At 37.6% G+C, this 26839-nt stretch overlaps 3 protein-coding genes across 4 annotated transcripts in view; 1 reads left to right on the forward strand and 2 right to left on the reverse strand.

Annotated features, from left to right (window-relative positions):
* Window positions 1-26839, forward strand: part of LOC136813430 (heparan-alpha-glucosaminide N-acetyltransferase-like) — a 65922-nt gene that overhangs the window by 26721 nt on the left and 12362 nt on the right. The window contains exons 14-17 of one of the 2 annotated variants that reach the window (XM_067069950.1): window positions 14068-14142; window positions 14884-14954; window positions 16241-16353; window positions 17238-17431. In XM_067069950.1, coding sequence (XP_066926051.1) covers window positions 14068-14142; window positions 14884-14954; window positions 16241-16353; window positions 17238-17410 — 432 coding nt within the window. In that variant the 3' untranslated portion in view covers window positions 17411-17431. Of the gene's footprint in view, window positions 1-14067; window positions 14143-14883; window positions 14955-16240; window positions 16354-17237; window positions 18376-26839 lie in introns of those variants that run through there. The other variant, XM_067069949.1, reaches the window with a different exon arrangement.
* LOC136813329 (putative leucine-rich repeat-containing protein DDB_G0290503) lies at window positions 600-11709 on the reverse strand. Its single transcript, XM_067069842.1, has 6 exons — window positions 11194-11709; window positions 9710-10900; window positions 8895-9232; window positions 7608-7874; window positions 3849-4371; window positions 600-1940 (listed from the first exon to the last, which is right to left on the reverse strand). The coding sequence occupies exons 1-6, from the start codon at window positions 11707-11709 to the stop codon at window positions 600-602; spliced, it is 4176 nt and encodes a 1391-aa protein (XP_066925943.1).
* LOC136813435 (selenoprotein P-like) lies at window positions 18506-22715 on the reverse strand. Its single transcript, XM_067069957.1, has 5 exons — window positions 22515-22715; window positions 21817-21953; window positions 20698-20886; window positions 19742-19972; window positions 18506-19252 (listed from the first exon to the last, which is right to left on the reverse strand). The coding sequence occupies exons 1-5, from the start codon at window positions 22704-22706 to the stop codon at window positions 19045-19047; spliced, it is 957 nt and encodes a 318-aa protein (XP_066926058.1). The 5' UTR covers window positions 22707-22715; the 3' UTR covers window positions 18506-19044.

Below are 26839 nucleotides of genomic sequence, written 5' to 3' on the forward strand. Positions count from 1 at the left end.
GCCGACAGACAAAATTGACTATGACGATCCCTGTCGATCCCTCTACATTATAGCGCTATGACGATCCCTGTCGATCCCTCTACATTATAGCGCTAAGTTTAGCCTGGAAAATATATGTACTCTCGCGGAACACCGCCTAATTGCTTTGCGTAACTAACTAACAAACGTACGGGCACTGTGCAGATGAAAGGCCCACTACGCTGCGCTGCTGGGCCAATAAGAGAGGATGCTTGTGAATAAATCTTGATCAATTTGCGATTATATTTCACTTATATTTCACTTCATTTACTGAGTACACCGGCCTTCTATTCGCTAAAGCATAGAAATTTTCAGGCTGATTGCTCCTTACCCATTGAGTTTTAAAGGCCGAAGGGCGGAGAGTAGAATTTCTAACCTTTCCCATGCAAGAAAGAGTGAAGACACTTATTTCCCATCCAGAACACGCCTAAAACGCGCCGCAATCATGACGATGGATTGTATCTAGCGGTTCCTTTGCTTTGGAGGACTACATTTTTTTAGATCTATCCATATATTTTACTTTCAATTTGGCGTTTGTGTAAAAACCATGCGCGGACGTTCTGGATGGGAAATAAGTGGCTTCATTTCCCATTCAGGAGTCTCGAGTCTAGCCCTTTGAGCTTGAAAGTCAATGTCCTTGCCTCTGTTTTGTTAACTTTTTGCTTATTCAGCAAAGATTTGTTTATTGCCTCCTGGCGTTTCAGCTTGTCTTTGGCTTTCATTAATTTGTCGTTCTTATTGCGAACAGATTCTTCATTCATCTTCATCGCTTTGTTCAATTTGACAACTTCTGCATTACGAGCACGAAGTTGTATTTCCCGCTGCTCGACCTTTGCTACCATTTTGCTTTCAAGTTTTGCTAATTTTTCAAACGCTTTCACTTTCTCTTTAAGCGCTTCTCGAGTATCCTGGCATTCTTTCGATGTCTTTTCCAACTCGTTTTTCAAAACAGCTATCATTAATTCTTTGGAAGAATATTTTTCTACCAACTCGGTGACTTTGTCTAACGCAGATTCTCTATCAACGTTACTGTAATTGAGCTGGTCTTGAAGTTTGTTGATAACTTCATCGACGCTTTTTGTTTGACATTTTAATGCATTTTCTACGCAGATTTTCCCTTTCTCCAGCTCCTTGATTTCTTTTTCTCTTTTATCCAAAACCTCATTGAGTTGAGCCATTTCATCTTGTTCTTTCTCCAAGATAGATTCTGCTTTTAGCTTTTCCTTCGATAGTTTCTCGATGATCTGTTGTTTGGCTTGGAGCTCTTTTTGGTGAAATTCTTTTTCACTCTTGCTAATTCCCTTAAGTCGTTCGTTGAGGGTTTTGAGCTCTTCGAGCGCACGTCTCATTTCTTCTATGCTTTGGCATTTTTCCAGGAGAATTGTGCGATTGTTATCTCGTTCCTTAGTCAAGCACGATTCAAGGTCTTTAATCTTTTGCTCGGCCGATATTCTAGAGTCTCTTTCAACCGATAGAGCATTTTTCTCAGTCACCAACTTCTCAATTAAGTTTTGTTTTTCGTTTAATTTATTGAAAAGCTCTTGATGTTTTTCGTCACTGACTTTTCGAGTATGTTTGTGTTTTCCGTACTCTCTTATGTATTTGACTTGCATATCGATAAGGCTGCTTCTTGTGATGTCAAGATTTACGCGTTCTTTGCGGCACAAAGTTCTTTGTTTTTCGACATCTTCCTTGCTACGTGTCAGTTGTTGCAAAAGCTCGTCGATCTTCTCCTGACTTTCGCTTTTACGAGTTCCGCTTTTTTGAAATACGTCTTTCTGAGATACGCTTTCTCGACTTTCCTCTTTCTGAGATACGCCTTTCTGCGATGCGTCTTTCTGAGATGCGTCTTTCTGAGATACGCTTTTCTTAATGGTCTGTTCTTCATCAGATCGAGAGATTGATAGAATCTCCTTTTCTTCCTAAAAATCAATCGGTAAATTCTATGAATTTTGAGTCTTCATATTACATACACCGCTACAACATACACGTTTTGTTATAAAACCAGGGGGGTACCAAGTCAGTGTACTGGACCATAGGGTACTAATTTGATTTTTGGATTTTTTTCCAAAAAATTAGACCACCACCCTTTTTAGTACACTGTACTAACTTTTTTTCACGGTCGGGGCTTTGACACCACCCTTTTAGTACACTGTACTGACTTTTTTTCACGGTCGGGGCTTTGACACCACCCTTTTAGTACACTGTACTAACTTTCTTCCACAGCCGGAGCTTTGATACCACCCTTTTAGTACACTGTACTAGCTTTTTTTTCGATCAGATAAGTTTAATTTCTTCTTGGCCAGATAAGTTTAATTGCCACCATATACAAAGGTTTTGAAGCATTTTGCTAAGAAAAGCACCAAATTATAGAAAAGGAAAGATTTGAATATTAAAATATTTGAATCCTTGTAGTACAAACACGGAAACAATGAAACAGACAAAGCAAAGTCAATCAAATACAGTGAAATTAGCTGAAATTAGCACGTCAAAACACTCAAAACCAACTTTGAGTTATTTCCCTTCTTGTGACTTGATTTCTGGTTGTCTGGCAAGCTGTAGCAGTTTTTCTTTTTTGAAAAATAAAAATAAAAGACTTAATAACATTGTACACAAACTGAAATGGAAAATCTTTTATCAAATGTAATATTATACAAAATATATAAAAAGGTGCTTTCCCCGGGGGGGGGGGCACTCCAGGTAAGTGACCTACTGGACGCGCGGATCTTAAGGGTAGGTTTTTTGGACTTTGGAAAGTGCACTGTAAGGGTTGCTTTGTGAGCAAATGGGAAAAAGTGCACTGTAAGGGTGTAAAATTTTATAATACCAAATTTTGAGGTAAAATTTGAGAAATTTCAAAAAATTACACTATAAGGGTCGATTTTCAGCCAAATTTTTCCTGCACTGTAAGGGACCGATTTTAGAGACCTGATTTTTGTCCGAACGTACGGTCGTTTTCACCCCCTCCCCCCGGTGATTTCACTTATATACAGATTTTTTTCAACTAACATCAATCCAACAAGGTTTAAAAAACATAAAACAATAGAGCGGATTTGTTTTTATAAAACTTGAAAGCTTCGATTCGAACATTTACACATTCAAATTCTTGTTGTTGCCATAATGTAGATAGGGCCTTAAAGAAAACGTAAACAAGATTGGACTTAAGGCCGGTATCCACTTGCGCATGCTGCGACTCTGAAACAAATCCAATCAAGTAAACAGGAAACATTGGGAGAAAATCAGTGTACCAATTTGTATAGCTTAACCAGCCTTAATTTGAGGGTCTCGGACCAAATTGGACCTGACAAATTAGGGCAAATATACATGGGAATTCACTGGGTTTGTGTGTTACCACTGAAATTAGTACAATGTACTAACTTCTCAGTGTGTATCAATTCAGAACACCACCCTTTTTAGTACAGTGTACTAACTTTTTCATTGTATTTTTCTCAGAGGACCACCCTTTTAGTACACTGTACTAACTTTTTCATTGTATTTTTCTCAGATTACCACCCTTTTAGTACACTGTACTAGCTCACTTTAACCTTAAAAATACACCACCCCACCAGCTATGGGCCAGTACTCTGACTCGATACCCCCCCTGATAAAACAAACTATATAAGTAACATAAGGCTTCGATTAGTTAAGAACATGTTTTTAAGGCTTTGTGGACTCTAGAACACCGAATCTCATTGAAAAATGGACAAAGATACTCACAAAATATCGAAAATAAGAACAATTTCAGGCTTAAAACTCAAAAAGTTAAAAACATCCGAAGGCTTCAAAAATTCTGAATGTTCTTATAAAAAAGTGTGTAAAACAATAACCACCTTTTCGTCAGTAATAACAGTCAACTTTTTTTTCCTCTTCTCCATTGCCGCTTGAGTGTCTCCAAGGATGTTAACCTCGATATCGCGACTGTTCTTTGCTTTGGAAGAACTTGGTACAAAGATTGTAGAACTGATAAATTTTTTATGGTGAAGATTTGAAGTTTCCACGTCTATCACGGTTGTCTTATGTTCATCGTTCGTGCAGTTTTTAATAACTGGAGAAATCTCGTCTAATTTTTCACCACTTTGGTTGGTTGACTTGCTCATACTCAAATTATTTTCACCAGCATTGATATTAATTTCAATATCACGGCCACAAGAAGAATTTTTATTCCAACACGTGCTCGGTATGAAGACGGACGCTCCAATCAATCGTCGTGAACTTGTTTCGTTTTGTAGTAGAAACTTTGTCGCATCTAAGTTGATAACATTGGATCGACGTTTAGGGACGTGACTTTCGATATAGTTTTGGTTGCTAATGGAAGGACTTTGAGCCATCTTGTGACTTTCAATCTCCATTAATCTCCGTTATATGAAAATATTTTGCAAATATGCGTCCAATTTCCTTTAGATTGTGGTTCAAAATAAATCAGTGTTTTAAAATCGAAGATAAGTGAATTAAAACTATTGACGTCAAATAGAATTTCGCAAAATAATTGACGTCACGCGCATGCGTGAAGTTTATAATTTTTTTGCTGCAAAGAGCGATGGCCAAGTGGTCAAATGCGTCAGCGTCTTAAACCAGGAGTTCCTGTTCTCGCCTGTCCCAATGTTCTGTTCTCATTTAACTAGTTTACATTGTTCTTATAATTATTTTTTTTCCTACTTCATAGTTTGGCACAATGCCCACCCTAAAACTGTGACTATTGATAGAATTTGATTAAAATAGCAAATATATGTTCGTTGAAAAGATATTTAAGAGTGGAATATTTCCAAATAGAAAAGAATGAAAATAAAAGGAAAATGATAAAAATGAAAAGAATGAACATCAACTTCGTGAACGATTGTGCTGTTACCTTTTTCACAACATTAATTTTAATCGAAACGTCAAGGATGAACAAAATTTTGTTTTTTGTCTTCACTTTTTTTTTGAGAATAATTTGGCCCAGAAGAAAATTTTTTCAAGTATTAATTTTAATCTTACAATATGATCACTGTGGAAAACTGCTCCACCTAAGCCCACCTAACCTTCTAGAAATGAAGATTAAGACTACTACTGCTATACTACTATCATATATACTGGTACTAGCGACTGTAAGTAGTGGTAGAGTAGAGCATGCGGCTGCGGTGCACAAGGTCGTGTGTTCAACTCCCAGCTGGGTCATACCAAAGATTCCCAAAATGGTACTTGATGCCTCTCAGCTTGATGCTCAGCAATTAAGAATAGGATCAAGGGAAAATGGAGCAATCCAGGGAGAACAAGTGGCGCCCTCCCCTACCTTCGGGTGGATGGCTATCGAAAGAGGAGCCTTCGGATCGGCTCCGACTGCGGTCGTAGACTTACTGCTATAGATATAACAGAGGAATGTAAAGAGATGGAAAACCAGCTTTTCTGATTACTCAAAGTTCAACGATCACTTCTATTGAAAATTCTATTGTAAAAACGTTGATTAGGTCATTAAATGAAAGTCCAGAAAAGACGGCTCGCCATGAAAATCGGACGGTTTCTACATGATTCGACGATAAAAATGAAAATTTGTTTTTCCTTTTTCGCCGATTACTAGTTCAATTTTTAAGAATAAGGAGCAATATTTTTACCAATGTATAGCAAAAGAAATTCTTAACGCAATGATATTAAATTGGTTCTTGTAAAACTGTCAGAAGTCGAGTAAAATCAAGATGAAGTTATAATTTTCTCGCGCTCTAGCTTTCCATATAATGATGCGGTCAAGATGCGGTTATATCAGTAGAATCACTAGGAAATTCTGAGCAAGAAGATATAGGTACCTTTTCGTATAGGAGAGGTGTACCCAAAATATAAGCCCTAAAGGTTTGCGCATAATCAGGCTTGAAACAAAAGAATTTTGTCACAACACGCTAATTATGCAGATTTTTTATAGCGACAACAAAAGAAACCTATTTACTCGACATAAACTCCCTTAAGGGCAAGAGACCTGGTATATGACGAGCCGTTTTTCCTTTGTTTTCAAGAAGCTGTTTTTCCATCTCTTTACATTCCTCTGGATATAATTATAAACTTAAAAGTAAATTTCGTGACTGTTATCTAGGGAAAACCTAGCGAGTACGTCAATAATCTATATAGTTTCTTGGATAGCCATACTTTGAGGATTTCTACCGCGAAAGAAACAGCTACGTAGAGGGCATTTTGTAAAATCGCTCGATTGTTTTATTAGAAGCACTTGTTATGCATTTTTGGAAACTTCAACCTTAGAGTAATCGAAATTACCATGTTTCCAATTTTTTTCGGACACTTTGGTGTGATTTTCGGACAAATATGACGGTCTAAGGCAAAAATCATAGGGTTAAAAATTAATGAAAATTTTAGCTTGAGAAAACAGAGACCTGTTGTATATTTTTGGAAAGCTCTCAAAAAATTAGAATCAGAGATATGTTGCAAGTATAGGTGATTTCAGTACCTAACTCGAGATATTGAGCTTCAAAAAGCGCAAAAACTGGACACAACAGCTGTTTCTGGCTGAAAAACACGGTTTTCAAGGGTACTCGGTACTTGATGCCTCTCTGCTTGATGCTCACATCGATACGCGTTTCTTCATGAGAGCAAACTATGTATAAGAACGTATGCTTGAGTTGCCAAAATATTCATAATAAGATAAAAACATTTTAAGGATTTACAGTCTCTAAAACATCCAGTTTCTAAGGATACCCGCATCGGCAGGACCATCCTTCCTTTCGGAAATTTGAATAGTTGCTCAGACAAATAGTTTTTTACGAATAGAAAGTAGTTTTAATAGATCCGCTGGGAGTTAATCACCTTGGCAATAATTTCAAACGAGGCAACCGATGTTCATGACGTGATTAGATCTATAAAGGTCTATTCACTTACTTTATTTTTAAATGTTAAAAATAGGTCTGTTCTTGAGCATTTATGGCTTCAAGACTGTTCTTGATTTGTTTTTCGGCTTCAAGACTGTTCTTGATTTGTTTTTCGGCTGTGATAAAACACCCTGTCTCACAGCCCCGGTGAAACTTTTTCCCACAAGTTTGGATAAAAAATTTCTACTGAAATTCCAATAGGGATGAAAATTATTGTGCCAAGGTTAAAAAATCTAGTAGTATGTGTGAAGTTAGTATTAGGGCGTTACAGTATTGTCAACTGCCTTTTCCCAATGCTAAAAAATCTAGTGGGAATGGTTTTGGAGTGCAATATCTAAACATTTAATTTCGAATGGTGATGAGATTAAGGTAATTTTCCCGGTGGGGCTAAAATTTTAGGGTACTTATCCCATCTTTGAACAAAATTTTTGCCAAATTTTCCAGTGGTTGGGGGTCCCAGCAGGTCTGTGACACAGGGGAGTGATAAATCGTCTATAGCCCATAGCCTCGTCTTCATGTGAGATTGTTCTCGATTGGAGAGGGAAGTGTTTGGCACATTGATAAAATAACAACATTTATATTTTGGTGAAAAATTTATATTTTAAAGTAATAAGAACATTTACAGTCGACTCAACATTTTACACTAAACAATTAAAAAAAAATCCTATTTAAAATACTTATTTAAAAATCCTATTGAAAATACCTATAAAATACCTATAAAATACATATTTTTAAATAAATTACAAAGAGAACTGCATATCTCCCATACAATAATTCCACATCCCTTGGATGACAGAGAAAAGATCAATGCTGACATCAGCGAGATCCCAAATGCTACTTTGGAAAGTTGAGAGATACAAATCAAAACATAATACAATTGAAATGATGAAGAAAACGAACAACAAAATTTTTTTGAAGCCCCATCCTTTGTCTTCATTTTCTTCTTCATCGAATTCGATGTCAAGTTTTGTCGTTATATTGCTATTTTGTGCTGCTGCCTCTGGCTTTGTCCTGAAATGATAAATAAAGATTAATTTCTATTATTTTGGAATAATCGCTCATTTTGCCAGTTTATGGACCTTGGAAATTCTTCTTAAAATCCTTTGTTAAATATCAAATATCTCGATTTTCAGACCATCATACCCGGCGGAACAACCGTAAAAGTGGGGAGACTGAAGGCTCAAATGGGATAAAATTAGCTTGGAATTTGAGAAAAAAATCTTTTTCGCAAAAGTGGAGAGGCTGAAGTCTCCAAGCTTCCGCCGGGCCTGATCATATTATTTGTCATGTATATTGTCTAGCAAACTAGATGACTAATTAAAAATATAGTAAAAACTAAGCAAAAAATTATGGAAGGAACAAATTGATATTATCCTGATATTATCTCGTAACAATCATCGTAGTATCATAAGACACCAAGTGACTGTATTAAACAGACTATAAACGACTCCAGTCTATCATGCATATTGTAAAATTAACCCTTAGACCACGAAGGACGCGTATATGCGTCCAAAACAAGCCAAAATACTGAGTGTCAGACTTGAGGCCATACACGTTTTTTTTTTTAAGAAACTAGTTTTACCAAGCAGCCTCAATGTTTCTTAAGAAATCAGCCTTTTGAGCCTTAAATGTTTCTTACATGTTTCTAAACTTTTTGACATAATCAGCCTATTTTTCATGCAAAGATTGGAAGGTTCTAAAAAAACCGTTTAAAAATGTTATTTTCTCATTCTCAGCCTCAGCATGTTTCTTAGATGTTTCTTAGTTTTTAGGCATTCTGAGCCTCATGTTTCTTAAAAGTGTGTTTCTTAAAAAAAAAAGACGTAGCTCCTGACCACTTGATTTAAAGAGGCATAACCCAAAGCTTTTAGAAAGAGTATAAAAATAGCTTTCCAATGGTACCATTACCATCTTCTAAATCAAAAGCTACAAGCTTTTATGGCACTTTAATATTTTGAGTTTCAAAAAAGAAAATATAAAAAATTTCAAATTTAAAAAAAAAACAGCGCGCACAAAGGGTTAACAACTCACGTATCATTTTTTTGTGTAACAGTCACAATGATCTCGTTCTCAGTCTCCTTAGTTGTCATATCATCCTCACTGGCTTTCTGTCCCACAAAACTATGGTCTGAGGTTTTCTCATTTTTATTCAACACTCTTTGCGAGGAAGGTGGTTCAAGTGAATCTTGTTCTGTCAGTTGTTGTTGTGATTTATTCTTCTTCTTTCTTTTCTTCTTGGATTTGGTGCTTCCAACAATGTCCGTTTCTGATTTCTGTTGAGTAATCTCTTCTTTTAATGAAATCACATACTTTTGTGTTGCTGCAAGCTTGTTTTTTACTTTGGAGAGTTCCTCATCTTTAGCTTGAGCCTGAAATTTATAAGAGAGGATGCTTATGAATAAATGTTGATTAAATTGTAATTATATTTCACATTCTGTCTACAATTTTCAATGAGTATATTTTTTGGACAAGAAACTTGAGCTCACAAATGTTCATCCACACAGTACTGAGTACACGGCCTTCTATTCGCTATAGCATAGAAATTTTCTTGCTAATTGCTCCTTACCCATTGAATTTAAAGGCCGAAGGGCTAGAGTAGAATCTCTGACCTTTCCCAGGCTTCTTGTCCATCCAGAACGCGCCGCAATCATGACGATGGATTGTATCTAGCGGTTCCTTTGCTTTGGAGGACTACATTTTTTGAAATCTAGCGATAGATTTTTACTTTCAGTCCGGGGTTTGTGTAAAAACCATGCGCGGACGTTCTGGGTGGGAAATAAGTGGCTTCATTTCCCATTCAGGAGTCTCGAGTCTAGCCCTTTGAGCTTGAAAGTCAGAGTCCTTACCTCTGTTTTGTTAACTTTTTGCTTATTCAGCAAAGATTTGTTTATTGCCTCCTGGCGTTTCAGTTTATCTTTGGCTTTGATTAATTCATCGTTCTTATTGCGAACAGACTCTTCATTCATTTTCAACGCTTTGTTCAATTTGGCAACTTCTGCATTACGAGCACGAAGTTGTATTTCCCGCTGCTCGACCTTCGTCGCCATTTTGTTTTCAAGTTTTGCTAATTTTTCAAACGCTTTCACTTTCTCTTTAAGCGCTTCTCGAGTATCCTGGCATTCTTTTGATGTCTTTTCCAACTTATTTTTCAAAACATCTGTCATTAATTCTTTGGAAGAATATTTTTCTTCTAACTCGGTGACTTTGTGTAACGTAGATTCTCTTTGAATGTTACTGCTATCGAGCTGGTATTGAAGCTTGTTAATAACTTCATCAACGCTTTTTGTTTGAGATTGCAATGCATTTTCTACGCAGACTTTCCCTTTCTCCAGCTCCCTGATTTCTTTTTCTCTTTTATCCAAAACATCTTTGAGTTGAGCCGTTTCATCTTGTTCTTTCTCCAAGGTAGATTCTGCTTTTAGTTTTTCCTTCGATAGTTCCTCGATGATCTGTTGTTTGGCTTGGAGCTCTTTTTGGTGAAATTCTTTTTCACTCTTGCTAATTCCCTTAAGTCGTTCGTTGAGGGTATTGAGCTCTTCGAGCTCACGTTTCATTTCTTCTATGCTTTGACATTTTTCCAGGAGAATTGCACGATGGTTATCACGTTCCTTAGTCAAGCACGATTCAAGGTCTTTAATCTTTTGCTCGGCCGAGATTCGAGAGTCTCTTTCAACTGATAGAGCATTTTTCTCAGTCACCAACTTCTCAATTAAGTTTTGTTGTTCGTTTAATTTGTTTGAAAGCTCTTGATATTTTTCATCACTGACTTTTTGAGTTTGTTTGTGTTTTCCGTACTCTCTTATGTATTTGACTTGCATGTCGATAAGGCTACTTCTGGTGATGTCAAGATTTACGCGTTCTTCGCGGCACAAAGTTCTTTGTTTTTCGACATCTTCCTTGCTACGTGTCAGTCGTTGCAAAAGGTCATCGATCTTCTTCTGACTTTCGTCTTTTTTACTTTCGTCTTTCTGAGATGCGTCCTTCTTGCTGGTCTGTTCTTCATCAGATCGAGAGATTGATAGAATCTCTTTTTCTTCCTAAAAATCAATCGGTAAATTCTATGAATTTTGAGTCTTCATATTACATATACCGCTACAACATACACGTTTTTTTATAAAAACAAAGTAACATAAGGCTTCGATTGATTAAGAACATGTTAAGGCTTTGCGGACTCTAAAACACCGAATCTCGTTGAAAAATGGATAAAGATACTCACAAAATGGCGAAAATAAGAACAATTTTAGGCTTAAAACTGAAAAAGTTAAGCGCATCCGAAGGCTTAAAAAATCTTGAATGTTCTTATATAAAAAATGTCTAAAATAATAAGCACCTTTTCCTCAGTAATAACAGTCATTTCTTTTTTCCTCTTCTCCATTGCCGCTCGAGTGTCGCCAAGGATGTTAATCTCGATATCGCGACTGTTCTTTGGTTCGGAAGAACTTGGCACGAAGATTGTAGAACTGATGAATTTTTTCTGGTGAAGATTTGAAGTTTCCACGTCTATCACGGTTGTTTTGTGTTCATCGTTCGTGCAGTTTTTAATAACTGGAGTAATCTCGTCTAACTTTTCACCACTTTGGTTGGTTGACTTGCTCATACTCAAATTATTTCCACCAGCATTGATATTGATTTCAATATCGCGGTCGCAAGAAGAATTTTTACTCCAACACGTGCTCGGTATGAAGACGGACGCTCCAATCAATCGCCGTGAACTTGTTTCGTTTTGTAGTAGAAACTTTGTCGCGTCTAAGTTGATAACATTGGATCGACGTTTAGGGACGTGACTTTCGATATTAGTTTTGCTAATGGAAGGACTTTGAGACATCTTGTGGCTTTCGACCTCCATTATGCATTAATATGTGAAAATATTTTTCAAACATATGCGTCCAATTTCCTTCAATTGTGGTTTAAAATAATCCACTGTTTTAAAATCGAAAATAAGTGGTCTGAAACTTTTGACGTCAAATAGAATTTGCAAAATAATTGACGTCACGCGCATGCGTGTAAATTCATAATTTTTTTTTGCTGCAGCTACGACTTTCTACTATTAAGTTCTCAACTTCAGTTGAGCTAGAATCTCAGAATGTTTGTGAGTTTATGAGTTTGTCCGCAAACTTTGGGGCGGCGTAGAGAGCGGAATAATTGGCTTAAGGAGCTGAAATTTGGCACACGCCATCCTTATGTTAAAACTTAGGGGTAGTTTTTTCATTTTTTTTAATTTTGCTTTTTTTCGCGAGTTATCCCCATTTTACCGGGATTTTGCGCTTATTTAACGTCATAAAAGTCGAAATAAATGACGTCAAAAATTTTTTTAATGCTAAAAATACAAAAATAGAAATTTTTGATCATGTTGAAAAATATTTGACGTCAATTTATCTAGGTGCCAAAATAAAAGGTTGCTCTACACACGGAAAAAAAATATTTATTCTAAATTTACCTACAACTGAGCTTTCTCTAATCCTTCTGAGTACTCATCGCTCTGGGTTTTATAATTGAACCTTCCCTTTCCTGAGTGCCCATCAAAGAAGGCTTTTTTCACCCCGTGTTTGCAATTTAGCTACCTTATCCCGAGTATCCATCACTCTGGGCTTACAAGCAAGCTTTCCCTAATTCTGAGTGCCCATCACTCTGGGTTTACACCTGGACCTTCTCTTATCCCGAACGCCTATCACCCTGGCTTTACAATTGAGTTTTCTCTTATCCTGAGTAACCATTACCTTGGGTTTACAATTTGACCTTCCTTAATCTCGAGCGCTTATCACCCTGGGTTTACAACGAAGTTTCTCTTATCCCGAGTAACCGTCACCCTGGGTTTACAATAATTGGACCTTCCTTAATCACGAGCGCCTATCACCTTGGGTTTGCAACGGCCTTCTATTATCATGAGAGCCCATCACCCTGTTTTAAAAAAGTGTTTACAATTGGGCCTTCCACTTTCACACGTACACTGAAGTTGAGCCCAGTGCTTTAGCACGTTACAGTCACTAAAATGTGCATTCGTATTGTACGATGTATTTGGCCAGTCGAAAAAAACATTGTTTCCATCCTCATTTGTGCTTATATATGCTCATTATATTGAAATTTAATAGTGACATAAGCTTATTTTAATGATAACCCTCTAAGTTTGAAGATTTTCTAATATGAAAATTAAGATTAGGATTACTACTGCTATACTACTAGCGACCCTAGTGCAGTGGTAGAGCATCCGGCAACGGTGCGCAAGGTTGTGGGTTATATCAAAGATTCCCAAAATGGTACTTAATGTTTCTCTGCTTGATGCTCAGCAATTAAAGAGAAAGATCAAGGGTAAGGGGAGCAATCCAGGGAGAAAGAGTGGCGACATCTCCTACCTTCGGATATGGCTTTCGAAAGAGGGGCCTTTGGGCCGCCTCCAACTACGGTTGCAGACTTACTTACTATAAGGCATTCTTAAGGAACCAGAAAACTTGTTCGAGTTAAGGAGACATTCAAGTTGTAGAGATTCGAGTTATGATAGTATATCAGAATGCTCGGAATGTCACTTTTGGAACAAAATTCATTTAAGTTAACATTTCGAATCTACCTTATACTCCTCGAGTCTTCTTTTAGCCTATTTCATGACAGCTACTCTGTCAAATTTTGTCTCTTTGGTCTCTCGCAAGCCATCTTGAAAGAATCACAGACTTACTACTATAGATATAATTATAAATTTAAAAGTAAATTTCATGACTGTTGTCTAGGGCAAACCTAGCGAGTACCTCAATAATCTATATAGTTTCTTGGATAGCCATACTTTGAGGATTTCTACCGCGAAAGAAACAGCTATACCATGTCTAGTGTTTCTTCGTCAGTAAAGGGCGTAAAGGCTATATGCCGCGTAACAAGATTCTAAGGGGATTTAGGGTCCATCCCTATCTCTGGATAGATACCTATCTTAGGATAGGGAAATTAACATGCTTACCAGACACTGTTAACCCTACGCTCGCGACACGGCGTGAGACGATGATACTCGAACTACACGGGAGGACATACATCTTCGCAAGTGTTGAACCTGTGAGTATCGTCATCACACCACATGCAATGCCTAGCACACTCCCCATACTTTTTATCAGTCAGAGTGATGGTACCCAGTTCCCCTCACATGGTATGGGTCGACCCGGGCGAAGGTACATTCACTTGTCTATTTTGATGGACGATTTTAAATTTCCACCTTTATTTTTTGTAGGCAGGCGAGATTATAACACTGTTTCCATCACACAAAAGTCGTTTATTACGTTGGTTGGTATGGGCCCTTATAACGGTAATTATTTTGTATATTGTCGTTTTTTCCTTGCCAGGTTTTTACCACTGACCTTTATTATATCCCTGGACCAAGCTATATCCGCCATCTTTGATTAGAGTTTTTTTGGAATTGGTACCCGAGATGAAGCCATTGCAATGTTAAAAATTAACGTCTATCGGTGCTACATCATCTAAAGTACTCGAGGAAAAGTCGATCTAGCGCTCTCGATTCATTTTCACCGCTATTGAGTAGTGCCGCCATTAGGGTACCATTTTAAAAAAAACTCCGATAAAAGATGGCGGAGATGGACGAGATTGAGTAACTTGGTCCAGGGATATATAAAGGTCAGTGTTTTTTACAGATACATTGTCTTTTGTTCTTCATAATTGATTGCTTCACTCAGAAGAGAATAATATTCATTTTTCAATATCATTTTTTGAAAAACATTTTCATTTTTACCCTGGCTTTGCTAACTGTTCTTTAGTCTACTGCATCGTGATACAATAAACCTCCCTAATCCGATTGAATTAATCGAATTTTTTAAAATTAGTGAAAATCTGTACCACCGTTTAGGGTAGGATCCCACCGCCACTTTCTAGCGGAAAACGACCAGGACTCCAAACAGTTTCCTAACCCAAGTTTCCGTACACTTTCAAATCTCTCGACGGTTATCCTGGGAAAAAATACTGGAAAAGTCAATGGAACCTTAGTCTGGGAAGCTTACCAAAATGACGGTACGTCTGACAATGTTTATTTCAGGCTGGTATTGGTATATCAATGACATTTGGAACATTGAATGAAGGAATCATCCCAATCAACAAAAATTTATGGTAATCACACACATGTACAGTTGACTCTCTCTCTTATCCTATTTTCAAAAATATTGCTGCTATCGTTTTCGAAAACCTGCGAAGCTTCTTATTGGTTAAGCGCTGAAATTTTATTGTAATGTCGTGACCCAGGTAGGATTTCTTACCTAACCTCGGCTCACTTTTCAGCCAAAGCACGACATCTAGCACTTAAAATAAGTAATTATATTAACCTGGTGGCTGTCGGCGGAGCCGGGAGTAAGGAAGTCTATCCCCTTTTCTATTTGCACTAGACCTGGGAGATCGAATGCTGAGGTGGAGCGCCACACCTACTCTCAGCTCCCAGTAACTTACCGCCTAGATCAGTTTACCCAATCTAAGCTACTCATCCGCTGTGTTGGTGAAGACTGGGGATCGAACCCAAGATTGTAAGGCGAATGCTCTACCGACTGAGCTACCCGGCCACACCGGCTAACCCTTCGGGCTTTATAAATTTATGAATTGGACGTCAACTGAAATCTGGTAAACTTAAGCTCAGTATTATGCTTTAAAGGTTGATGAGAGAGAGACTAACCATCATTGACAATAAGGACCTGGCTTAGAAAAATAACTATAAAAGTAAATAAATCTAGGAAATCACAGTGCTTAACCCTTTGAGTGCCAGGGTTCTTTTTTTCTAAGTTTTTTTTTAAAAATCGCTAGTTCAAACTTTAAGGGCTTATATCTCCTGATCTAGAAAGAATTAGAAGCTCGTATATAGCTCGTTGGATAGCTTAGAGTCTCCTCTTTCTTTTGGGCGCCTTCGGCGCCGCCCGATTGAGGAAGGGCGTGGTGGGCGGCGGCCCAAGGGGGGGGGGGGTACGTTAGGGGAATTAAAGCAGTCAGGCCCGCTGCGCGGACCTGACTGAACTGATGGAAAGGTGCCAGTGGTAAAACTTCAAATCAATTCACTAGAAGACAGAATAAAGTAAAACAGGGCCAAATTTGGAGGTTCTTGGATCACTCGTTGACCAAAAATAGTCAAAAAACGGTCAGAATCTCAAAAAAGTGAATTTTTGTCAATTTTTTGCATTTTTTTGACTTTTTTGCTTAAAATCTCGCTGGAAAGACTCATTTTTGAAATTTTTTTTGCTTGACCATAAAGGACAATCTAATTCTTACGAGTTCGACCAAAAATAACGATTTCTAACTCAAACTGGGCATTACAGGAGGGCTTCGCCCTCCTATATAGCCCATGTCGTATATATACGACATCGGCACTTAAAGGGTTAAAGGTTGAAAGAATATATTCATCTATTTCTATGTAGGTCCATATCCTTTGTTTTGGTGTCTGCTTCCACATGTTACATAATGATGATCTTATGTTATCTGCTTAACGATATACGGAGAATTTGGAATGGCGCTCCCTTTTATTTTTGTGGTAAGAAGTGTAATCTTTTCTTTCTTGTAATTGGTTACTTCTGTGAAGTCGGGCAACTTGCATCAGTCTCCACTTGCATAGCCATCAAATGACTGACCAACCAAAACAGCAAAATTTCAAAACAAATGAACTACGCAGCTCTGCTCGCAGCTCTACTCTACCATTTTGTTTTGATTTAATTTGTATTTTAATGACCAGCCAGGTCATTCATTTGAGGGCTATTCAAGTTTCCCTCCACTGATGCAAGTTACCCGACTTAACGGTATATTTGCTAACGCTCACAAAAAAGCATTGTAAAGTGCCAAAATCCTGCGCAAAACTATTTGTCTTCCCCTTCCCAATCTTCAGTGTGGAATCAGTGAAAGGCGCAAGATTCCACCCTCCAACATTGAAAGTGAGAAGGGTGGCTCAGCAAATGAGTGACGGGGCAGTAGTTCTGTCTACGATTGTAGATAGATGTTTTACAAATTTTGATATATAGTAAACGATAGATGCGAAGAAATAAGAAATTATGTTCAGCTATACACACTCACTCAGGAGATTGGGTGGTAGACCAGCTGTATACATGTAGTCCTTATTGGGACTCGTCAACACTACGTACTTCACCCTGGTGGGCCAGATCGATTTAGCAAATATCTCTAAACCACAAAATCACTTGTAGTTCAAACTGAGAGAAATATTAGACTGAAGGTGAATTCCGTACGGAATTCTTTACTGACTCCATTATATAATGATATATGATATTTGCTTCTTTTAAGAGATTTGTTTTTATCTTTATAAGTACGACTATTTTTATGTTAAATCCAGTCTATAGGCCTCCATAGACCTTCAGGCTTGGTCTTGTCGCGTCACCTACATTAATATCTCTATCCATCGTGTTTTAGGTATGAATGCCATTGCGCTTTACCTCGGTCACATGTTAATACCGTTCAACTTCTACTGGCACACTGATCCCCAGACACACACTTCTGCCACAGTCAGAGCGGGCGGTGGCACACTGATATGGATTATATGGGCGTATTATTTGTATTGGAAGAAATTATTTTTCACAGTCTAATCAACTAACAAGGCAACTAACGTAAGTTTTAAAAACTTTACTAACTTATAAACGTTTGATTGACCAGTAAATATTAACCTAATTGCCGGGTAGCTCAGTCGGTATCCAAGGGTTGTGGGTTCGTTCCCCAGTCACCGAAAACTCAGCGAATGAGTAGCTTAGATTTGGTAATCTGATCTAGGTGGTTAGTTACAGGGAGCTGAGAGTAGGTGTATTGCTCCCAGGTCTAGCGCAAATAGAAAAAGGGGTAAACCCCCTCTTACTCACGGCTCTACCAACAGTCATGACATGAAAATACTTACTTAAAATGTTTCCCCAAGTAATAATAAGTTCACAAATCCAGACCATTCCAGCGACGGATCTCTATCTTCTTGACTGGAACGGGCTTCCCGTTTAAATGTTTTGAAATTCGATCGCTCAAAAGTCTAAAGTAAACTAGAAAACAACATGGCGGACAATTCGACTTCAAAACTGGATAGCCTTTCACGGGAATTCAGTGAGCAGTTAGCCTATCTAAATTTGTAAAGGACCTTTCAGGTGTGTTTCTCTCGAAATGTATTTCATTCAGTTTCACTTTCACAGCCCGCTTGGCACACAACGTTGTTTCAACGTTAATCTAACGTTATTTGGACGTTGTAAACACTAGATTAACGTTGAAACAATGTTGTGTGTCAGCTGGGAGGTTACATTTTTTTTTAGATTGACTCATTATAAATAGGATTATCCACATAAGATTTTAATTCATGATATTTATGACGTAAGGCACACAAAAAATGGCCGTGTTTTTACTACTAAATTCAAACAATAAAACTGGTGGCCAACGCCCGGGCTATTTTTGGGTGCCTCTGTATTTGACGTCATTCGAGCCTGATAAACTTGGGTGTCCAATCTTCTCCCATGGCCATGCAGCTCTTGGCGTATCAAGAGTACTGTATATGATGCTGATTAAAAGCCAAGAGAAATTAGTGGAACAACAAAAAAAAATATGGAAATTATGTTCCTAAAGCTACTCTAACACGTGCCAACAAAAATCTTACTAATCGAACCTAACCAAATTCATTGAGACCTAAACTATGTATATATTATAATCCCAAGTTTTCTAGAGAAAAATATATTTTTGAATTATTTTGAGATGTACATATTTTCGATTTTTACATACCACTAAAATGATTTTGATATAAAAACCTGATGAAATTATATGAAAATAAAAACCTTATTGCTATAATAGGTCAAAAATATGATCAAAAGTACTGTAGTATCTAGTTATTTTGCCGTAGGATGGCACACGGTCAAGGTTATTCGCTGATAAAAAATTTGAAACTTGCTCGATTTTAGAGTGTGGCTGCAACATGTATCAAAAATTTGAATTTTCTGAAACAAAGTCTTAGTCTCACCTTCGTAAATCCCACTCGTCCTCCATTTCATTGCCTCCATCAGAGCCTAAAGACATATAGGTAAACCCAAACAGTGTATATCTACCTTGAAATAAATCTAGTTTTATTGTACTCAAATACAATTTTCATAATACTTAGACCACGTTCACACGCTAATGTTCCGTTTCGCTCCGAAATGAAATGAAGAAAATCTATTGGTTGCATTCGAGATTTACGTCACTTTTAGTACAGTTTTGATGTTCATGCTTTTTTGACGGCAACCGGGATATTTGTGTACGGTCCATCAACTGCTGATTCTGTCGCCTTAGTGGGTGGCTTAGTAGAGGGTGGGGCAGTGGCGGTCGAATTCAGGGCGTTGGTTGGGCCAACTGTTGTTAAAGGTCTTGCTCTACATTTCCCACACAAGTTGTAGTCTGTATGAAATCTTCGGACATTTTCAATGGCAAGCCTAAAAAGATAAGAGAAAACAAATTTGTTTTGTTTTCTGTCATCCGTTTGGTGTAAATGGGTTCTTCCAGAAAAAAACGGTTCATAGGGAGTGGAAGATATACTGTCCAGGGGTATCGAAAAATTTTTGAAAAACTGCTATGTCCAGGGGTAAATTTTAGTGTCCAGGGGGTTGCTTTGATGCTTGACCAGGGGGTCGTTTTGATGCTTGACCAGGGGTTAAACGCTCAGATTAACGTAGAATTGAGTGTTTATTAAGAGTTCTACTGTCATAGCCTTACCTCGTGATATCGTAACCTAGCCAACTATACGGTGGCCCGAAATGGTATTGTTGACGCTTTTTGAAGTTTTTTAAAGAAAGCTACCGCCATAGCCTAACCTTTTGACATCATAAACTAGCCAACTATACGGTGGTCCCGCATTCCCGAAATCCCGCCTTATCGCATTATCGTAAAACTAAACGTTAAGAATGTTATCTCCATAGCCTCACCTTGTAATGTCGTAACCTAGCCAACTATACGGTGGCCCGAAGTGGTACTGTTGACGTCCGCATTTATCATAAATGATGTTAAATCGATATTTAGCCCGGATTTGGTTGTATATATTTTTGGATTTCGGTTCTTGATGGAATTGAACCAACGGGAATCGTTCACGGTAACTCGCAGGGATTGTGCGTCGTCGATGAGCCAAAGCCATAACTGTAATCTTTCTGCCAATATCGCTGTAAGGTAAATGGTGGTAACAGATATTCCAAGTTGAATCCAATATGACAATTGTGACACATCCTTCTCGTAAAAATAACGGACTGTGGGAAGTCGATGGGGATCGATATTCCCATGTTTTTATGGCTGGGGATTTCAATTGTTCATTGTTTCAAGACAGAAAATTAGTGAGGATGGGAAAATAGCATGGAATTGGTTTATTTGATTTTTTTCAGTTGGGACAAAAATAAGAGGATAATTTTCCACCGGGGACGATATTTTGGCCAATTCTTTCAGTAGGAGGGGGTCCCAGTGGGTCTATGAGAAGGGGGTGTAATATGCAAAAATATTGGATGACTTTCAAAACAAACCAAGTTCCATATGATATAAAGATAAAAGTATGGATTTTCCAATCGGAATTCATTCATAGTGCCCAAACCTTTGGAAAGAGCGCCCTTCAAAACCCTTAACCTTTTTTAACCTTGTGAACTAACGCTAGTTTACCAAAGGGGCTTTTACTATATACCTTACCCATAACAATCCCAAAGTTCCCTTGATAATCAAATTAAAACATTTCCGCTAAAAACTAAGATTGCCGATCTATTCGAGGGACGAACCAAGGTGACTGGTCAAGTTTTTGTCGTATTGGCGCGTTTAATCGGTGACGGAAGATTTGGATTGTTATGGGTATCAAAATATGGTAAAACACTGCAAAAAAACTTAAAATTATTCGAAAAGACCTTACAGGTAATGTTCAGCTAAATCATTCAATCTTCCTAGCTGGTTATATGAGAACGGGTCTCCAACTTTCAACATGAACAACAAAACCATATTCCCTTTGTCGGCTTCATCTAAAACAGGGTTAACGCCATCAACGGTCCAGGGCGAGTATTTGCAACGCCCTCGAATGCGTGGCCATTTGATGTACTTGTACCTACAGAAAAGAAACGTGAGATTTAGAAATTGTACTTTGCCCTGTGTCGTCTGTTTATCTATCGGCACCACTGAGCTCGAACTCGAATCCAGTCCTTTTTTTGCTTTTTGATGATTTGGATAGCATGCACGAACCATTGTATTTACGTCCATTATTAAAATCAAAACGTGGTACAAGTGGCTCCGGGTACGAGATTGCACTAAGTTCTCAACCTGGCTAGCAGTTAAGATCTTTTGATTAGAGTTTTTCTAAAGTGATACCCTAATCTAATGTCCCAACATTCAATATACTCAATAGCGGTGTAATACATTGAGATCACTAGATTTATTTTTCCTAGCACCGTTTGATGTTAGGTAGAACTTTTACTCCTTCGATCATTTAATGGGACTCACGGCCAGCCGGCTCGGCTATATCAACTGGACGAAATATTTGGAGGAGTAGGATTGTAACACTGACGGTTCTGTCAATTGGACCATCTGTCCTTATCCAAGTTAATCAAAGCATTTTTACCAACCTCGATCCCGTGTGCACCAGGGTTCGTCTTCGTTACTAATGGACTTTTCCAGAAAGAAATTTTACCGCCACTGTTAAGGATATTGATTTTTCGAAGTATCGAACCCCCTGGATATCCTACTTTATTAGTAAAGACCCCCCTGGGTATCCACTCTTAAAAATGTGCTCAACTCCCTGGATATCCTCTCTTATAATGATGCTTACTCCCTGGATATCGTATTTTTTATATGAAAAGACACTTTACCCCCTGGATATCCGCTCCCTTGTAGATATTTAACTCCCTAGATATCCACTTTTGATCAAAAATCGTTAACACCCTGGATATCCGGTATACTTAACAGGGGGGGCCAATGGACTTAATCGCTATCAATGAACATCAAAAAGCCGATACTATACAGGGAACGAGGTTGTACTCACTTCTTTTTATAGTGATATGTTTTCTTGTTGTGATAGACAGGTTGTTTCTTATAATGATAGACTGGTCTCTTTTTATGTTGGTACACAGGCTGTCGGTACGTTGATGTTTTTTGCTGTTGTCGTCTTTGGTTTTCTATCTAGGGAAAGAAAAAAAAAACATTAAAAAAATAGGAACAAACATAGGCTTTGGTTAGCAAAAATATTAAGAACAAGTTAAGAACATTTTAAGGCCTATTTGACTTTGAAACGCCTGATTTAACTCGAAAAGTTAAGAATATCTGAAGGGTTGTGTCATAAGCATTATTTATGAGTGTTTAGTTATTTCCTTAGTGTCAGCCCAAATTTCCTTAGTGTCAACCCAAATTTCCTCAATTTCTTCGTATAAATCCAAGCAAGCTCGAAATAAACTAAAGTCTACTTCTGGTTGAACTTTTCGAGGTTGATAAATATTCACCTATCGTTTTTGATCAAATGATCAAAATACGCGTCAGATAGTGGTCAGTACTCGTTGGAGTTGAAGGAAAACGTGACGCCACCCAGCTAAACGACTGTAGGTGTAGATTATCGATCGATATTGATCACGTGACCAAAATAAATTGAAATTCACCCTTTTTACTTGCGTTTTTTGAGTCTGGAATTTTCAACTTTGCAAACCGGTAGCAACCCTGCATTCAATTGATATTGGGTCTAAACCTTACCTGATTCTTGTAGTTAAAGTGCTGTTGTTGATATTTCTGGTTATAATGTGCTTGCTGTTGAACTTGATGTTGTCTTTTTGCTTGGTTATGTTCCACTTGGTGTTGCTTAAGTTCTGAACTGTGGACTGGAGTAATTAACCAATGACATGTCAAGATTGAAAACAGCGCTAATATGGTTTTTATTTTCTTCATCTTTATGTATTTTCTAAAAAATATACTTTAATCTTTACCTTCGGTCGGGACTAATTTTCCCCAAAACCTCCGCCCGACGTGGCCCATCTAGGCGTCCCGCCATTTAGTGCTACTCTTCTTTGGTTCCGTACCATATTGGCTATACTTTGGAAACTCCAAGATCCACAATGGAGGCGCACAAATCAAGGAGAAAATTTTTACCACCCTTCCGCCCTACAGATATGGGTTTCTAGTTTATCACTAGCAGGGGAACAAACTTTCCCAAAACTGATTATGGGTTGACCAAATATTTCAATGCCAGAACTTAATGATCGCAATTTTCTCAGTCTACTATGTTCCCTCCCTTCCCAGTTGTTACGAGTTGGAAGTCATTTTATAAAGAATTATATATTTTTTTCTCGAAAGGTTTATGTCAAAACATTTTTTGGTTCACCGCTTTAGTACATGAAAGAAATAATCATCTTTATGACATTGTCTAAAAAAACTTTTGAAAATGTTTAGTTCACCACGGTAGCATCAGTCTAGCATGCTAGGCGACTTATATTCAGGCATAAAAGAAAATAAACAAAAGAAAACACCCATATCCGTCGACCCCACTATACTGTAACACAAGAAAAAATCAAAAAAAGTTTTCCGTAGCACTTTTGGTGGCAAATTCACATTAAATAGCTTATTGTTCCAATAATGCATGCCATAAAGCTAAAAGTTTTCGAAAGTTGCATGTCAAATACAACAAAAAAGTCATACTGATTTTTCTTGTAAATTTCATCTCCTATTGAAACACCCAATTCTAAGATAGACATTAGTTTGAAGGTCAATAACGTACGAAGTTTTAAAGAAAAACCTAAGCAATAAATAATGTCTGAACAAAGCTAAAGCAAAAACTTTCTAGTTAAATCCTTAAAATTGACACCCAATTTTCAATCAAAATCAAAACAACAAAATGTCAGCAACACATAAAAACTATACTAGCTGAATCGTTTTAGCAAAACGACACCCAATTTTCAAATAATATAATAAGAAACCACAATAGTGACACTGTGGCTGACTCCAACAGGAAGTCAAGAAAGCAAAACTTTTTAAACAGTGAATTCTATAGCAACCATTTTATCAAAAAGATTTAAGTAAAACAATTTGTTTTTGCGGATTAACTTTTCGTTATGGTCAAGAAAGCTCAATTTCGCGAAAGCTTTGAAATAAGATTCTCGATTCGTTGGCAAATTTTCGTGACTTTGTGAGATTAAATCACTGGCACAATTCAAAATAGAATATCAGAAATGTTTCTTCTAGACAGCCGAGTACATACGGTTTGCCCGCGACCTTGCGGTCCTTCAATGGCACTGTCCCGTAAACACTGATGGACTATCCCGCCGATTTTCGACGTATCAGTGCTTGCACTCAGCGATGCAATATGTCGCATTTCAACGAAAAACCTGCACTGTAGGTTTGCCCATACTGGTGTCAGGTCGTGTTGAACTGACCCCATCTTATTGGATCAGGGTTGTATTCTAGCGTGACACTGTACTGAGTGATATACATATACCTCACTAGCTATTCATATCTTGTGCAATCCGCTTGTGATTTTCCATAATCTCATAACAGATCATCCATTCTGCACGTCTTCTCTAAAGATATTCTTCTCTAAAGATATTCTTCTCTAAAGAGATATGGAAAATGTGATGGTCTGTCCTGGTTGTTCCATTGACTTTCAAACCCGCGAAGAGCTAGACTCGAGACTACTAGGAAAAAAGTGGCTTCACTTTTTCTTGCCTGGTAAAGGTTAGAGATTCTACTCTAGCCCTTCGGGCTTTAACTCAATGGGTTCTCTCAGCCAAAGCAACGTGGCTTTTTGCTTGAAAACCAAATCCAAAACGAAATTGAAAGTGACTGGGTTGTAATGTTTAAGTTTTTGATTGGCGTTTATTTTAATGCGATTGTTTTGCTTTAGCCATTAAATATTCATTCCGAATCTGGATGAAAAAAATCAAAATGATGCGCCAACTTGGGCAGATTCTCTTACGGAGCCATGACCTTTAGAGTGAAAACATGTAAGGTTGGAGTAGTCAGAATCTAGTCTTCTCGGAGATAAATTGTTCCATGGATGACACAAACAAACAAACCTACTTTTACTAGCTAGTTGCTTTAAACTATACTTATATTCTTTATACTTTACTTGTCTGCTCTACTCTCTACTTAATTGACTATTGACTATAATATTCACCTCTTAGACATTGGTTACACTGTTGTCAACTGTACATCTCTTTGAAAATTTTTTGTTTATCCTCAAAGCAAACAATTTCCACACAAAACACAATCACAAAGACATTAAGAAGTGAAGTAAATAAGGCCTTAAGTCACGAAATTGCTCACATAGTTTAAAAGTCCATCCCCGCCTCTCCCAGCGGCCGATTCTTCGGGGATCACCGAGGGCGAAGACAAGGGTCGAAAAAAGGCGACTCTGATTACTAATTTTGGTGCCCCTTTGCTTTTTAACACCTTATAATTAGTAATTTCAAACAAAAAGGGAAAAAATACCCCAAAATTTTCGTGTTCGCTTTGGGCACATCATTTTTACTTTTAGAAGGGGGCGCCAAAGTCCCATCTTTGGAAAATTACTTCTCGGCTTTGGTCCACCCACCACGCTACTGGGCCTGATAAAGACAATTTTCTCCGTTGAGAAAAATAGCACCCTAATATTTACAATTCACAGCTTCAGGCGATGAACTCCTTACTCAAACTTTACAATCGTGCTATGGTTACTCGCGGTGAACAGATTTATATTATATACTATGTGTGTAGTTGATAATCTAAACACAAATAATGATGATGCTAAGATCAAGTGTCTTACTGCGAATTTAGTTGTTTATAGTATAGTCTAGAAGCTGACGCTAAATAAATGGTCGTTTGTTTTGGGACAATGTCTACAATTCTTTCGCACGTCTGATTTTCAAATACATTTTTCCTCATTTAATGAATTTGCGATCCCGTCAGATATTTCCAGAGCTTCAAAAATAGAACCAGGCCAGTGACAAGTCTCCGCATTCCATTTTGTCTGAATGTCCCCCCTCTATGCCCCCGACAATGTCAGTTTCAATCAGTCTGAAAATCTCTGAAAGGGGATGACAGAATTAGAATAAACGTCATGTTAGACCAACTTATGGTACCACTAATAAAGTCGGGCAAGTAGTTGGCAATCCACCACCCTTCCCCGAATAAATGCAAAATCGTCGTTTCGTCTCTGACAGACGAACAACACAACTGCCACATTTTCAAAAACCAAATTGATTATACTCAATGTTCAGCTCTTTTACAGTGTATTGGGCCATTCCTTTAAATTTCCATCAGGGGGTGGACGACCTTTTTCAAGTAAAAAACAATTTTTTAGAATGTGTTGATACCCCCTGGAAAATGGCAAAATTAGCAAAAAGACCCTTGGAAAATTCATACCTTAAAGTGATGATGGACGAATTAAAATAAGTCTTTAACACCTGGGATTTCTGGCTCGAATTACCCCCTGGGAATGTTCGTCAACCCCCTCCTGTATGGATATAAAATGGAATAGCCTATTGTACATCTATATTATACATTATTTCGCGAAAATCACCTTACCACCAAAGTAAAGTAGCAATAAAATAGATTGTTTTGACCATCAAAAACCACCAAGCACGCAAACCAAGTAAATATCTTCAATGAGATGACAAGAAGCTTTCGTTAAAATAATTTGTTACCTATCTGCTCATTGACAAGGTCATATGTCATTGTTTTGATGAGATCGAAAGGGGTCACTGACTCTATGGCGGAGAGCACTAACTTCCTTATAAGGAATGTAACTAAACAAAACACTCTCCACCAAAGATAAGAACCTTGTCACTAAGTTATCGTTTGTTTTTATTATTTGTCAAAACTGTGTCTATAGTGGGGTGAAATTTTATAAACAATGTCTAATTCAAGTGAGACAAACGATTTTTTTATTTCATTCTTTTATACATTGATAAACTTTACTTTACAAATATTTTTGAGAGGAAGCGGTGAGTCATTCAAATGCCTCAATACTAATAAATAGCCAAAATGGTAGACTGGAGTTGTTTATAATTTCGTGTAATACGAGTGTTATATGAGTGTTATATGATAAT

This window comes from Clytia hemisphaerica, unplaced genomic scaffold (genome assembly GCF_902728285.1).
Source record: "Clytia hemisphaerica strain Z4C2 unplaced genomic scaffold, Clytia hemisphaerica genome assembly, whole genome shotgun sequence".
Lineage (NCBI taxonomy): Eukaryota > Metazoa > Cnidaria > Hydrozoa > Leptothecata > Clytiidae > Clytia > Clytia hemisphaerica.